The sequence below is a fragment of the Protopterus annectens genome, chromosome 1.part1 (assembly GCF_019279795.1).
Source record: "Protopterus annectens isolate FY-2018-M chromosome 1.part1, PAN1.0, whole genome shotgun sequence".
In the NCBI taxonomy this organism is placed as follows: domain Eukaryota; kingdom Metazoa; phylum Chordata; order Ceratodontiformes; family Protopteridae; genus Protopterus; species Protopterus annectens.
Genome location: NC_056726.1, coordinates 1,630,526,902 through 1,630,542,831, shown reverse-complemented (window position 1 = coordinate 1,630,542,831; position 15,930 = coordinate 1,630,526,902). Strand labels below are relative to the sequence as shown.

General features: G+C 49.9%; 1 protein-coding gene across 1 annotated transcript in view; it reads left to right on the top strand.

The window, feature by feature from the left end:
- Window positions 1-447: 447 nt before the first annotated feature.
- The window catches only part of CDCA8 (cell division cycle associated 8), a gene marked incomplete in the record, with an annotated part of 717,361 nt that continues 701,878 nt past the window's right edge, over window positions 448-15,930 (top strand). The window contains 1 exon segment of the mRNA XM_044083643.1: window positions 448-573. Coding sequence (XP_043939578.1) covers window positions 474-573 — 100 coding nt within the window.

Genomic DNA, 15,930 nt, shown 5'->3' with positions numbered 1-15,930 from the left:
TTGCAGGATACCCAAGTTTTTATCTAGAGTCATGGTTTTACAGGTTATCTGCAAGTTTAAGGTTTTAATCAGCTTAGTTTGTTCAGGTGATTGGGTTTTAGATAAATATAGATATGCCCCCACTGTTACTGAAAGGCCTAAACAGTGATGGCTGTTCCATGCTTAAGGGTGTGTGTTGCTTTCACTGGAACCATGCTGAGTTTGTTGTCAAACAGTTGGATTTTGTAAAATGATTATCAGCAGGAAGTTCTGAACAAGTGGTAGTGCCAAATCGATTTTCATAGTGGTTGCAGCTTAATTTCACTACTGACCATTAAATTTTATAATTTTCCACTTGATAGGAGTACCATATTTAGTTGCTGGAGATGCCTAACATTTGAATGTAATAATGTAGCAAATTTGTTGTACTGCTGACTTGTAATATAGTTTCTGACCTTCAATATTTTATCTTCACTTTTCAGAAGTTTGGTTAAATGGCTCCTGCTCGGAAGAAGACTGCAACTCGAGGTCGTAAAGTTGCTAAAGTAAAAAATGATAAAGTAATTGCCTTCCTGAAAGACTTTGATAATGAAGGTACTATGTGCTGCCTTTTTGTTTGTTTACTTGATTGTGTTACTGAAGGCTGTTTAAATACATACAGGTGACTGTTACATCTGTTATATGACAGCAACAAACTTTTTCATGTCTAACACTCCCTCCAATGACTCCATTTGGAGTTGGCAATCAGTATCTCATGTCTACTTATACTTGTTATTGGCTTCAATTTGTTTTGCTCATGGACACCATTTGGTACCTTTCATGTGCTTAACTCTATCATATAAAGGTCATAGTGTGTTGAATAAAAATGGCACAATGTCTGAAATGTTTCCGTGGCTGATACTATACAGATTCAATCTTTGCTTTTATTGAGCGAGTTTGTTTTGCAATTCCTAGCTCTTCAGATGCCATGTGACATAAAATACTCTCTTACCCCATTTAAGTGCTGCGACTAGAAAACTGATCTTGACTTTGTGTATACATGTCGGCAGTTTTTTCACCCAACTGTGCTGCAGAATAGCCAGAATGTGTTAACAGTTTTTTTGTTCCCCAGTACTTAGCAGGACCCTAGACAAAAATTACACTGTGCATTAGTTTCTAGTTTTAATTTGAGCATGTCGCTTCTTATCAGTATGTATTGACACGTCTCTTGCTTGTATTCTTGTCTTAATGCTCAGTGCTAGAACTCTAAACCTAAAACTCCACTACCCAGAAGCTCTCCTCACCCTAAGGACTGATTGTCTGTGCAGTCACTGAGACATGTTTTAAAAGTTGCAGAGAGCAAACCAACAGTGCAAGGTTATAATGCCTTCCACACATTTAGACCAGCTACATTAAAGATCTACCTCAAGGCTGGTAAAACAGGGCAATGCACTTCAGCTGCTCCATGTTCAAATCATCATAGGCAAACTCCAGTAGCACTTCCTTTCAAGCTGTAGGTCCAACTCTGTGACCCAGGAAACCCATAACGTGTAATCTGAAGTAGTTTACTTAATTTGCTCTTCAACCTGTGGGTCCTCGGATCCATATCGGATCCGCTACAGCTATGAGCTCCATGCTCCTCAGATCTCGTTTGTCACCCGAGAGGAAGCAGCATGGTCCGAGCTCCACTGTGGTAGTGTTGCAGTTTAAAGACTAAAATTTAACTTTTAGTACTTTTCTAACTATCCTTTTCACCCCTAATCTTTCACGTCTATATTACGCTGTTGAAAACTCAAACTGTCGACAGCGTAATAATAGAAACGAAAATGTCGAAACCCTCGAACATAGAACACACACACGCAGCACACATTGCTCTATGCAGGGGGGCAAGCCCCCCTGCACCCCCACTAATTAAATATACCAACTCCGAGATCGCACTACATTGCGGTAAACAGAAATCTCCCCTTACGGAGATTTCCATTTATATGCCCGTTGACTTTCACTTTCGACATTTTGGTGCCGATAATATCAGCTTCGATATTGGTCTTCGACAGGGTGAAGTAGACACAATCTTTCTATACCTTCATGAGGGTTCTTCATAGCTCGTTTCTTGTAGGCTTTTCTGTCTTCTGCCCCTCTTCTCTTTCTGTGTTTGTGTTTGTGTGTGTGTTTGTGTGTGTGTTTGTGTGTGTGTTTGTGTGTGTGTGTGTGTGTGTTTTTGTGTGTGTGTGTGTTTTTGTGTGTTTGTGTGTTTGTGTGTTTGTGTGTTTGTGTGTTTGTGTTTGTGTGTGTGTGTGTGTGTGTGTGTGTGTGTGTGTGTGTGTGTGTGTGTGTGTGTGTGTGTGTGTGTGTGTGTGTGTGTGTGTGTGTGTGTTTGTGTGTGTGTTTGTGTGTGTGTGTTTGTGTGTGTGTGTATAATATCAGCTTCGATATTGGCCTTCGACAGGGTGAAGTAGACCCAATCTTTCTATACCTTCATGAGGGTTCTTCATAGCTCGTTTCTTGTAGGCTTTTCTGTCTTCCTCCCCTCTTCTCTTTGTGTGTGTTTGTTTACTTTGGACCGACTTAAGTCATGGCAGACACCCCGAAGCCTGGTTTCAAAAGATGCACAGAGTGTGGCCATAAGCTTTCCCCGGCGGTTGGCCACACTCTGTGTGGTTTGTTTGGGGGTGGCTCACCTCCTGTCCTATTTGCAGTGGATTTAACCCCAGAGCTCTTAAGGACAGGCGGGACAAACTGATTGTCAAGGGCCTGTTGCCCTCCACTGCTGGGACGGTCCCACCTTCCCCCACTAAGAAAGCAGTGGCTGCTGCTTCGTCTTCCCCTTCCTCGGCCTCTGGAACTCGCCCACCCACCAAGAGGCCCGGGGAAGGGGATAAGGTCAAAAAGGACCCGCCTTGCAAGGGCTCCCCTGACTGCTTGGTAGAGGCTGGCCCCCCACCGAAGACTAAGCCTGTTTCCAGGCCTGTTTCACCTCTGCTCAGGTCCACAAGGCTCTGCCCTGAGCCAGAGGTTCTATTTAGCCGGTCGCCCCCTAGGCCTTCTCCTCACTGGCTGTCCTGGCCCACTTCGGCGGCGTCCTCCCCCTCTACTCAGAGCCTACCTGAAGCGGAGATGGACAAGATGATGGGGAGATTTATCCGCACTCATATTCAGATGGGGGTCTTGCCAGGGCCTTCTCCCACCGGCGCGGCCGCCTTCCAACCAGTATTTAGACCTATCCGTCCTTCTCTGATCCGACCCATGGTTTCGGAGCTGTTGGATCTGAGGATGGTCGGAGTCGAGGGTTCGGCGCCAATGGTACTGTGTACCTCGACACCTGCCAGTGCCTCGAGTGTGTCGGATCCGACTAGATCGTATCTGAACTCTGAGTCGTAGCCTCGGGTCAGATCTGAGGGGGTGCTCTCTGCCCCGAGCTTGTCTGAGAGAAGCATCCCCCTCGGCATCTCCGCTCCGACTACCTGGTCAGATCGGGGGGAGCGGCTTCCACTAGTTCAGCCCAGGAGTTCTGTTCTCCCTCTCCATTCAACGTGGTGGAGAGGATTCTCATAGGGTCAAGGCTTCTGACTGTTTTGTCTCCGGAGTCCATCCAGACCCCCCTGGTCTTTAGTGCAGGTCCGACCATCTTGCCCTCTCAGGGACAGCTCATAGCCATAATGCCCCAGGACATTTCGGCCTTGGAACAACCCGCTAGTAAGACCTCCCCAGAGTACCCCCGAGGAGCCCCCCCCCTCCCGCAAGCATATGTGTAAAAGGAGGCACTTGGACTCTCCTCCAGAGTCCCTCACAGAATACCCTGACTTGGATGAAGGGGAGAGTTCCCCAAGGTCACCCCCGAGGATGTCTCCTTTGGAGATATCAAGGAGATCCTCTGCCAAAGATGGGGGTGGTTTGCCCCAGAACCAATCTCTGACGAGTCCGTGTTTCTGGAAGCATTCAGCTTGAGCCAGTCTACCTCTTGGGTGTCCCCTCCTGCTGATCCACTCCTGGATTTGATAACATCTAGGGCATGGAAAGAGCCGGACACTGTAAAGCCAATACCAAAGTGCTCGGACAAGGTCTTAAGCCCTCCTGCAGACAAATTACACTGGCACAAGGGGTCCCCTGTAGATGCTATGCTGGTTGCAGAGGCCACCAAGAAGGAATTCGCCCAGGAGAGTTCCACGGTCCATTCACCTGACTGAGAGTCGAGGACGTTGGATCATTTTGGGAAGAGAGTCTATGCTTTAGCGATCTTCTGCGTGAGTATGCTGAACTACGTGGCGCACGTTATTAGACTCCAGAGAGATCTGTTCAAGGAAGTCATGGAGTCGACCCCAGGGTCCATGTCGGCAGAGAACAGGAAGTCGTTCGATGCAGAAATGGCCACCCTAAAATCTGTAGTCAACATGTCTATGCATTTGCTCTCCCTTGCCACAGAGAGAGCCGCACGGGTGGTGGAGTCTGGTGTTGCCATCCGGCGCCATGCCTGGCTCAGCTTTTGTCAGTTCTCGGAGCCCTTGAAGGCGTCTTTTACCAGCACCCATTTTGATGGTTTTTCCCTTTTTTGGAAGATGGTCGGAGAGACTTCAGTCCAGAGCGAGAATGATGGGAAGACACTGTCATTGGAATCCACTTCTCACCACCTCAAACGTCCTTTTTCCAGGAACAAGTGAGGCCGAAGAAGATATGGTTCCACAAGTCTCGGGCGTTTTCCCGGGATGCTTAGGACTCACTTTCCCCCAGTGGCAGAGGAGGTTACGATAAACACCGCTCTAGAGGCAGAGGGGGTCCTATGAATTTCGGGTCCCGAGAACCTTTCTCGGATAAACCTGGACAGCAACCCTGAGGGGTTGCTTGGCTGTCCATCTCTGAAGGCCGATGGGGGTCATCTGTCACTTCACCCACTAGCATGGGAGTCTATCACTACAGATTAGTGGGTACTACGAGTCATATCCAGAGGATATTTCGTCACCTTCAAGGATCTACCCCCTTCCAACAAAACCCTCCCAGACATTCCACCCACGCAGCGGGAGGAAGCAGCAGCGCAGGTAGACTCACTGCTGAAAAAACGAGTCATCCAACTTGTCCGACCTGTCCGGATCTAGGGTTTATTCCAGATTCTTTTTAGTGCAAAAAAAGACTGGGGGGGCCCTCAGACCAATATTGGATCTGTCCCAATTGAAACTATCCGTAACCAAGACAAAATTCTGGATGGTCACAATTCAATCTTTTCTGCCTTATCTGCAGGACAGAGACTGGATGTGCTTGATCGACCTCCAGGATGCGTACGGTCACATCAAGATGCTCAGGAGCTCCCGGAGGTTCCTTCGCTTCTGGCTAGGAGCCAATCATTACCAATTTTGTGCCCTCCCCTTTGGTCTCACCACATCCCCCCCCCCGGGTGTTTACCAAGGTAATGGCAATGATAGTGGCTCACCTGAGGCTTCAGGGCATTCAAATCTTTCTGTACCTGGACGGTTGGCTGTTTACCACCCCCTCAGAACATCTACTATGTCAGGCCAGGGACTCCTTCTTTCAGTTAGCCAACAAGTTTGGCATCACGATCAATATTAACAAGTCTGCTCTTCACCTGGTTCACATTCTAGATTTCATTGTGGCACGGCTAGACACAATACAATCAAAGATGTTTCTCCCCTCAGACAGGATATGCAGCTTGAGGCTACATGTCGTATACATTCTTCACACCCATTTACCAACAGCTGAAGCAGTGTTAAGAGCTTTAGGCTCTATGGCGGCCATGATAAATCTTCTCCCCATGGCACGCATTCATATGAGGGTACTGCAATGAACTCTAGCGGTTCAGTGGTCACTGTTAGACCTTCCTTTGTCCTTTCCACTAAGAATTTCAAAAGTATGCAGGGACTCCCTTTGGTGGTGGATTCAGTCCCCAGATCTCCTCAAGGGACGTCCTTTTGAACCTCCTTTACCCCAAACCATGGTGACCACGGATGCCTCCCTACTCTGGGGTGGGCATTGCTCAGGAAGGACAGTCCAAGGCACGTGGTCCCCTTTCGAGACCTATCTGCACATCAATGTTCTAGAGATGAGCAGTTCTTGCATTGCAGGCCCTCCATGCTCATCTTCCTCTGGGAATGATTGCAATTCAGAAGGGCAACATGTCAGTGGTCTGGTATATCAGCAAACAGGGAGGAACCAGATCTTGTCCCTTCTGTCGAGAGGCCATAAGAGTGTGGGAATGGGTGATCTCCACCGGCTGTTTTCTGGTGGCAATCCACATCCTGGGACGGTCCAACATCTTAGCAGACAGGCTCAGCAGATCTATCCTGATGCTTTGAGTGGTCTCTGAAGCCTTCAGTAGAGTGGGTTCATCCTTGCTGTGATCTCTTCACATCTCCTTCCAAGGTAAAATGCAGTGACTTTTTCGCTCTGAATCCCCCACTGGGGGAAGCCCCCAGAGACACACTGATTCATTTTTGGCCTCCTGGGCTTCTTTCTGCATATCCTCCTCTTCCCCTCATGTCGAAGTTTCTGCTGAAAGTCCAAAGGCTGGGGAGCACTGTGATCCTCATTGCCCCATTCTGTCCTCGACAGGTTTGGTTTCCCTTACTCAGGTCTCGCCTAGCTGTTCCACTGTGGACCTTTGATCTGGTCCTGGATCTGCTTTCGCATCCCTCAGGGATTCCTCATCCAGATCTGGACAGTCTGAAGCTCACTGCTTGGCTGCTTCGTTTCCCATGATTCTTAGGACTCCCTCAGAACATCTACTATGTCAGGCCAGGGACTCCTTCTTTCAGTTAGCCAACAAGTTTGGCATCACGATCAATATTAACAAGTCTGCTCTTCACCTGGTTCACATTCTAGATTTCATTGTGGCACGGCTAGACACAATACAATCAAAGATGTTTCTCCCCTCAGACAGGATACCCGGGGGGGGGGGGATGTGGTGAGACCAAAGGGGAGGGCACAAAATTGGTAATGATTGGCTCCTAGCCAGAAGCGAAGGAACCTCCGGGAGCTCCTGAGCATCTTGATGTGACCGTACGCATCCTGTTAAATCCATTCTGGTGGTGGCTCATAAATCGTTCACCAGAAAAGTTTATCGCAGTATATGGAAACTTTTTTCTATTTGGGCTATTCAGAGGTCTTTGGACCCTTTCACTGCATCGCTTTCAGCGGTTTTAGATTTTCTAGCCAACCTTTTTCATCAAGGCGCTAGTTCCTCAACGGTGAAAGTTCAACTAGCCGCCATTTTTATTTTTCATGTTGGGGTGGGCATGTCTTCGTTGGCTTCTTCTAAACTTACATTCTCAAAGGTGCATTTCTTCTCAGACCCCTGGTTAAGGACCCCATTCCTCTGTGGGACCTCACTTTGTTGTTGTGTAGGCATTGGTTTCTCCTCCCTTTGAGCTTGCGGCATCTGTGGATCTACAATTTTTGACATGGAAAACTGCCTTCTTGGTTGCCATTACATCTGGTAGAAGGGTGTCTAAACTTCAAGCTCTTTCTCTCAAAGTCCCTTATATGATCTTTCACAAGGATAGAGTGTCGCTATGCACTAACCTGTTCTTCCTTCTCAAGGTAGCCTCGAAGGCCAATATTAATCGGATTGTTAATTTACCAGTATTTTTTCCGAACTACCAGAAGAAAGGGGAATATAAATTACATTTATTGGACGTTCACAGGCAGTTGAGGTTTTATCTGCACAGGACTAAACCTTTCCGCAAGTCTGATCAGCTTTGTGTGTCCTATGCCAAGCCTTTCTTGGGTAAACCTGTCTCAAAAGTGACTATTGCTCGCTGGATTTCACAATGCATTGGCCGGGCTTATTCAAATAGAGGTTTGTCTCTTTCAGGAAGAGTGAAGGCTCATACGTCTCGATCTAAGGCTACGTCAGCAGCTTCTTGGTCTAGGGATGTCCTTCAAGGATGCATCTGCAGTCCTTACAAATGGGTTGTCCTGTCGTCAGGCAGCCCTTCGGTTGGCCGGATTCCAAAGTCTGGGTCTGGCCTCGGCTGGTGTCGCACTTCACCCGACGTCATAGCTGCAGTTCTTCGGGTATAAAGGCATCAGCTGACGCCATTTTCCTCCCGTCTTTCTTGCCGCGTGGTGCCCGAAGCAGAAGCTGTTCACAAGTGCCGGTCGGTCAGAACCAGAGATTACTACTACAAGTACCGAAGACTTCTAAAAAGCTAAGTACCCCGTTGGGGACTCTTTCTTGCCTCAGCCAATGTCAGAAAAAGTGAATAACTGTTTAACTTGTGGGAAACAAATACCTCATAAAGATTTCCACTCTTACTGCTTACCTTGCTTAGGCCCAGACCACGACGTAGCAGCTTGTCTAGCCTGTGCTTCTTTCAACCGACGGACGCTTAGACGTCGGTCGGAATTTGCTTTTTCGGCTCCGCTTTTGCTTACATTATGCCGTCGGATACTCCGACTACGCAAATTTCTAAAAAACGCAAGGAAAAGGACCGACACTCGCGGTCCGCGGTTTCGCCCGAAACCGCGGTTAAATAACCGTGAGTGTCTCGGTTTCGGCTGAAACCGAGTCCACGGTTCTTCCTTCGGCCGAAAGCTTGCCACTTACCGAGGCCTCATCCAGCTTGGCTGAATCTGCTACTGAAATCCCACCTGCTCTTGCAGGTTCACAGGATTTATCTGATACTATCCCTTTGGATATTTCTACCCCTGCACGTGGAGCTGCTAGGCCTCCTGCATCCATGTCGATTAAGGCCTTTGCCAGGGCTAAAGCAGCAAAAACTACCAAATCTGTGCCTGCTAAGACCCCCTCTCACAGGCCTAGCTCTAGTTCACAAATGCTTAGTCTAGCAGAGGATCTCATTTCCTTGATCCGGGGATCCCAACCACATCCAGACAGGGCCTCTCACCCACCTCCAGAGAAGAGGACTAGAGTACAGCCCCCTGAGCCAGTTTCTTCAGATGGCTCCTCTGATGAATCAGATAATTCAAACCCTCCAGAGGGCCCTTTTTCCCCTTATGAGGACTCTGATGTAGAAGAGTCCATTCCTTCTGCCTCTCCGCCTGAGGAATTTTCTTTTGGGGAAACCTTGCATGCTATGAGGGAACAATTTCAATGGCAGGGCCAGGATTTTTCAGACTCTAGGAAAAGGCTTAGAACCTTTTTGCATTTGCCACAGCATAGGCCTTTAGCCATTCCTCCAGTACTTACTGTTGTGGATGATGCTTTTAATGATGCTTGTACTGCTCCTGATTCTCTTCCTCCGGCCCCTGCTAAGCCCAATAGGTACTACAGGGTTCCGGACACACATTATCATTTGTATAAGGCCCCTTTTGCAGATCCCGAAACTATCTCCCAGGGACCCAAGGCTGTAGCAGCTTCCTCTACCAAAAACCCCCTCCCCTCTGAAAGGGAATCTAGGGCCTTAGAGAGATGGGGTAAAAAAGTTTACACTTCTGCTACTCTTTCAGCTAGGGCCTTGAACTGTCAATTCTACATGATTCAGTATCAGGAATTTATGTTAGACCAGTTAACTAAAAAACTGTCCTCGGATGAACCATTAGACAAAAAATCTGTACAGGAAATGGTACATAACATTCAGCAGGTCAGTAATCATTCCTTAAAATGTGGCTATGATGCACTGGAGGCTTCCTTTAGATCAGCCATGACTGGCACAGTGATCAGAAGACATGCATGGTTAAAAGAGCAGTCCTTACCAGACCATGTTAAATCAAAGCTCCTAGATGCTCCCATGGATAAGCTCATTTTGTTTGGCTCCCCTGCACAGCAGGTGCTGAAGAAGGTGGAAGAGAAAGCAAAATCAGTCCAGACAGTCAAGGATTTCTTGCAGGTCCAGCCTCCAAGGTTTAGCAGGAACTGGCCTTCCAAGAATTGGTCCTTTCCAGACACCTCCAGAACTCCGAGAGGCAGGAATAGGCGCTCAAGAGGCAGGGGTCAATCCAAAGGTGCCTACAGGGGACGTCAGTGGCAGGCTAGACCAAGGTTACAGGTTTTACTTCCATACTCTACCAAGGAAGAGAGGAATGCCAAACCTACCTCCAAATCAGAAGACAGAAGCTCTACAACAAATAACTCTCTTATTAAGGATGAGAGCTGTAAAAAGGGTACCATCTATGGAACAAGGGCAAGGATTTTACTCCAGACTCTTCCTGGTACCAAGAAAAGAAAACCAATGGAGACCTATTCTCGACCTGTCCGCTTTAAACACATACCTCATTGTTCCAAAATTCAAAATGCTGACCCTACAGCAGCTTCTTCCCATGCTGGGCAAGGAGTCTTGGCTGGTAACTCTAGATCTCAAGGAGGCATACCTGCACGTCCCCATACGACCAAATTGCAGAAGATACCTCAGATTTCTTGCAGGATCAGAGCATTATCAATTCTCAGCATTGCCCTTTGGATTATCTACTGCGCCCAGAGTATTCACGAAATGCCTGGCATCAGTAATTGCTCATTGCAGACTTCAGGGAATTCAAATTTACCCTTACCTGGACGACTGCCTGTTACAAGCGGACAACAAAAACAAATTAACAAAAGATTTGCAAAGGGTCATTCATCTACTACAAGCCCTGGGATGCACAGTCAATATAAAAAAGTCAAGGCTGATACCATCCCAAAGGATAACCTTCTTGGGTGCAGATCTGGACACATCAAAACAAATGGCATTCCTGACAGTAGAAAAACAGGAGCAACTCCCTTTCTACTTCATGGCACTAACAAAACAGAACCAGCTAACAGCAAGAAAAGTCCTGCAAGCTCTCGGTTACATGGCATCCTGCATAATATTGATTCCACATGCCAGACTACATATGAGAAAGTTACAGTGGTACCTAAGGAATTTATGGTCTCAGCAAAAGCACAGCCTAGAAACCCAAAATCTGAAGTAGAAGATTCATTTGTCTGCAACCTGTGGGTTATGGATCCGATATCGGATCCGAACCGGCATGGTTTACCAGCTATGGATCCAAGCTCTCAGCTCCTCCCCTCACTCATAATGCCCTGCTCTACCCTCATGACCTCAGATCTCGTTTGCCGCGCATGGTGACCAGATTGTTTTTCCAGCTCTCCAGCTAAGTGCTATATTCAGTGTTTAAATTAGTCAAATTTAAAAAATTTTTGGTTAATTTTGTGTGAAAGTGTAGGTTTCCTTCTTGTATTATTACTTTTTTTAGAGTTTAATCTCAAATTTATATCCCTCCCCTCGCTGGTAGCGTAGTGTGTGTGTTGGGCCTGTGAGTGATTTTTCTTTTTTAGTTACTTTACTTTAGTTCTAGTAACTTTTATTTTGTTAGCTTGGGATGTCTGAGCAGCCCAAGGCTATTTTCTCTAAGTGCTCAGAGTGTGGCCATAAGCTTTCCCCAGCTGATGGCCACACTCGGTGTGTTAGATGCCTGGGGGTTGAACACCTCACATCTGGATGTTCCATTTGTGCAGGGTTCAACCCCAGGGCATTGAAGGAGCGGAGGTCCAAGCTTGTTTTGGCGGGTCTCTTGCCGGACTCGGCTCCGACCTCCGCTCCTTCGGGGGTAACAGTCTCCACGGTTATTCCCTCTCCGGCTCCCCCTCCTCCTCCTGGGACTCAACCGCCCGTTTCTGGTTCGGAGGAGAGGGATGCTAGGAAGAAGGACCGGAGGGAGAAGCACCATAAGCGGCGGGCCGAGACCTCTGTTTCGGCCCCGCCAGCCAAGCAAGCTTCTCCCCGGCTCCCTTGTCTGCTGGCTCTCCTCCTCCTCGGCTCCGGTCTCCAGTGTGTTTTTCACCGGGACCTGAGGAGGAGGAGACCCGATCTCCGTCGAGGCTATTGAGGAGGCACTCGAGGCCTACCTCGGTAGCCTCGTCGAGAGCAACGTACAGCCTATCGGATGCTGATCTGGACCGGATGATGAGAAGGTTCATCCAGGCCCAGATGCAGATGGGAGTGCTCTTGCCTCCCCCCCCCCCTCTTGGGGGGAGCTCGACCCCCTTTTTCAAGCCAATTGCTCCTTCTCCGACCCGCTACCCGGGTTCGGAGCAGTTGGAGCCGAGCAGCTTCGGAGCCGGTGGTGGGTCGGCGCCGATAGTACTTGGTACTTCGGATCCGACCCTGCCTTCGAGTGCATCGGATCCGACCTCTCGGAGCCTGGATCCGGGGGGATCAGTGCTCCTTTGGCGCAGTCTGTGTCAGAGCGCAATGTCCCTTCGGATCCGAGCGCTTCGGCGCCGGCTCCGATCCACTCTTCGGATCCGAGGGGGAGCCGATTGTCGGATCCTTTGGTCGAGGTCGGCTCCCCTTCGGCCTTTGATGTAGTGGAGAGGGCCCTGTTGAGGGTCTCCGGACCCCCGGCACTTGTTTCGGCTCCGTCCCGCGCTCCCTCTGCACTGGGTCAGGCTTCCACCATCCGGCCTTTGGGACAGCCCGCTTCTGTGCCCCAAGCTGCTCCACTGGAACAGATTGCTGCTTGCGAGGAGTCCTCTGACAGCCCCCCAGAGGATGTTCCTCGCAAGCATACGTGCAAAAGGAGGCACATTGACTACCCCGAGTCTCTCACGGAAGACACGGATTTGGAGGAAGGGGAAAGCTCCCCACGGTCACCCCCCGAGGATGTCTCATTTGGAGACCTCATGGAAATGCTCCGCATAAGGGGGGGGTTGTCTGCCCCCAAGTCTTCCTCGGACGAGTCCGTGTTCTTGGAGGCATTTGAAGTGGGTCCGTCTACCTCTTGGGTGTCCCCTCCTGCCGACCCCCTGGTGGACCTCATTACCACCAGGGCGTGGAAGGAACCGGACACCGTGGAGCCAATCCCTAAGAGGCCCGACCGGATCCTCAGTCCACCGTCTGACCGTGCCCATTGGAGTAAGGGGCCTCCGGTAGATGCCTTGTTGACGGCGGCCACCAAGAGGGAACTTGCTCAGGAGAGTCCCTCAGTCCATCCCCCAAGCAAGGAGTCTCGGATGATGGACCGCTTGGGGAAGCGGATGTTTAGTTCAGCGACCTTCTCGGTAAGGGCGCTGAACTACCTGGCACACGTTATCAGGATGCAGCGCGATCTCATTAAAGAATACGCTGCATCTCCCCCAGAGTCCATGTCTGAGGAGGACAAAGTGCTGCACTCCACCCGCATAGCCACTCTTAGATCAGTTACCAATGCCTCTAGGCGGCTACTCTCCCATGCTACGGAAGGCGCCGCTAGAGCCGCAGGGGCAGGTCTAGTCACTAGACGTCAGGCCTGGCTCCGTCATTGCGATTTCTCAGAGCCCTTCAAAGCGTCATTTGCGAGCGCCTTTGATGGTTCTGCCCTCTTTGGCAAAACCGTTCGCGACACCTTGACCCAGAGCGAGAAGGACGGGAAGACGCTGTCTGCCGTCGGAATCCGCTTCTCTGCACCCCAGAGGCCCTATTCTAGGAACCAAAAGGGTCAGAATAAGATGTGGTTCCGGAAGTCGCAGCAATCCCAGCCTGCTCCGGACAACCAGTCCTTCCGTGGCAGAGGAGGACAGGGAGGACGCCGCCCTAGGGGCAGAGGGGCTCCCAGGAACTTCGGGTCCAGAGAACCCTTCTCTGAACGGCCCGCACAGCAACCCTGAGGGGTTGCCCGGCTGCTCCACTCTGGAGGCAGTCGGGGGACGTTCGGGCACCTAGCGGCATGGGAGTCCATAACATCAGACCGCTGGGTTCTCCAGATTATATCCAGAGGATACCGTATCCCATTTCGTCACTTACCAAAGTTGAAATCCCTCCCAGACGTTCCACCCGGTCAACGGGAGGCCGCTTTGGCAGAAATTGGCCATCTGCTAAAGAAAAGAGCCATCCAGCCCGTCCCCAGACCAGATCGGATCAGGGTTCTACTCCAGGTTCTTTTAGTGCCAAAAAGACGGGGGATCTAAGACCAATTTTAGACCTTTCTCTCTTGAACCTGGCAGTTCCCAAGGAGAAGTTCCGAATGGTCACTCTGCAATCTATTCTCCCCCTTCTGGGAGAAAATCACTGGATGTGTTCCATAGACCTCAAAGATGCGTACTACCACATCCTAATGGACAGGCGCTCCAGGAGGTTCCTCCGCTTCCGGCTGGGAGCCAGTCACTACCAGTTCCGGGTCCTTCCCTTTGGTCTCACCACAGCCCCCAGGGTGTTCACCAAAGTATTAGCAGTGGTAGCGGCCCACCTGAGGCTTCAGGGGGTGCAGGTCTTCCCCTACCTGGACGACTGGCTCCTTAACGCCCCAACAAGGCATCTACTACTATTGGCGCGAGACTCCTTTCTCCATCTTGCTCCCAGTCTGGGCATCACTATAAACACAAAGAAATCCAACCTAGCACCCACACAGCTCTTAGATTTTATAGGGGGCAGGTTAGACACAAGGAGTTTAAAAGCCTTCCTCACTGCGGACAAAGTTCAAAATCTGCAGCTCCAGGTGCGGGCCATTCTCCACTCAAGTTCTGTTCCGGCGGAGTTGGTCCCGAGGGCTCTAGGGTCCATGGCGTCTGCTATAGCACTTCTTCCTCTCGCCAGGCTCAATATGCACATCCTCCAGTGGACTCTCTTAGTACAGTGGTCTTACCTTGCTCTTCCTATGCATCATCCCATTGCGATCAGCAAGGCTTGCAAGCGATCCCTCCTGTGGTGGCTTCACTCCCCAGATCTCCACGGAGGCCGCCCATTTTGTGCTTCTCCCCCTCTCGCCACGGTGACCGTGGACGCCTCCCGCCTCGGGTGGGGGGGGGCGTTTTGCGGGCCGGACCGTCCAAGGCACGTGGAACGATTCAGAGACCTTACTGCATATCAACGTTCTAGAGATGAGAGCAGTGCTCTTAGCGTTGCTAGCACTTCAGGCCTTTCTTCCCTTGGGAACAATTGCGATTCAATCGGACAACATGTCGGTTGTCTGGTATATCAACAAGAAAGGAGGAACGAGGTCTTACCCTCTTTGTCGAGAAGCCATGAAAGTTTGGGAATGGGCAATCTCCACCAACCGCTTTCTAATAGCAACGCACATTCCGGGTCGGTCCAACATCCTGGCGGACAAGGTCAGTCGCACCATTCTGACCCCTTACGAGTGGTCTCTCAATACTCAAGTAGCGGAACGCATATTCGCACGGTGGGGAACTCCTTCATGCGATCTCTTTGCCTCTCCCTCAAACACCAAGTGCGACAGTTTTTTCGCTCTGATACCTCCTCCAGGAGGTTCCCCAAGAGACGCTCTGGTGCATGCTTGGCCACCCGGTCTCCTGTATGCTTATCCCCCCTTGCCTCTGATGCTCCAAGTTCTTCAGAAAGCCTCTCGGGTGGGTTGCAGAATGATTCTCATTGCTCCTTTTTGGCCTCGACAGATCTGGTTCACCTTCCTAAGGTCTCACTCGGTGAATCCCCCTTGGATTCTAGATCCCATTCCGGATCTGATATCTCATCCATCCTGCCTATCTCTTCCGAACCTGGACAACCTGAAGCTGACCACTTGGCTGCTCCAGTTCCACTCTTGATCAGGAGTCCCGGTATTTCGTCCCCTGTTAAGGCGATCCTGGTGGCAGCTCATAAACCGTCCACTAGGAAAGTCTACCATAGCAAATGGAAACGGTTTTCTTTGTGGGTGGAGCGGCAAGGCCTGAATCCCTTCACAGTTCCTCTTCCTTTAGTGCTTGATTTCTTAACCACTCTCTCTAACGATGGTGCCAGCAGTTCCACAGTCAAAGTACAACTTGCGGCAATTTCACATTATCACATTGGTCATGACTCCAGTCCACTCATGTCGGCCAAGTTGTGTAAAATTTTCCTTAAAGGTACTTTCCTTCTCAGGCCCCCTGTAAAACAAGCGGTTCCTCCCTGGGACCTTTCCTTAGTTCTCCAGGCCTTGATCGCCCCCCCCCCCTTCGAACCGGCGGCTACGGTAGATCTCAAATTCTTATCATTCAAGACTGCTTTCTTAGTAGCCATTACTTCGGCCAAGAGAGTTTCAGAGCTCCAAGCATTATCAGCTAAACCTCCTTACTTGGTCTTTCATCCGGACCGTGTTTACCTCAGGACCAATCCGTCC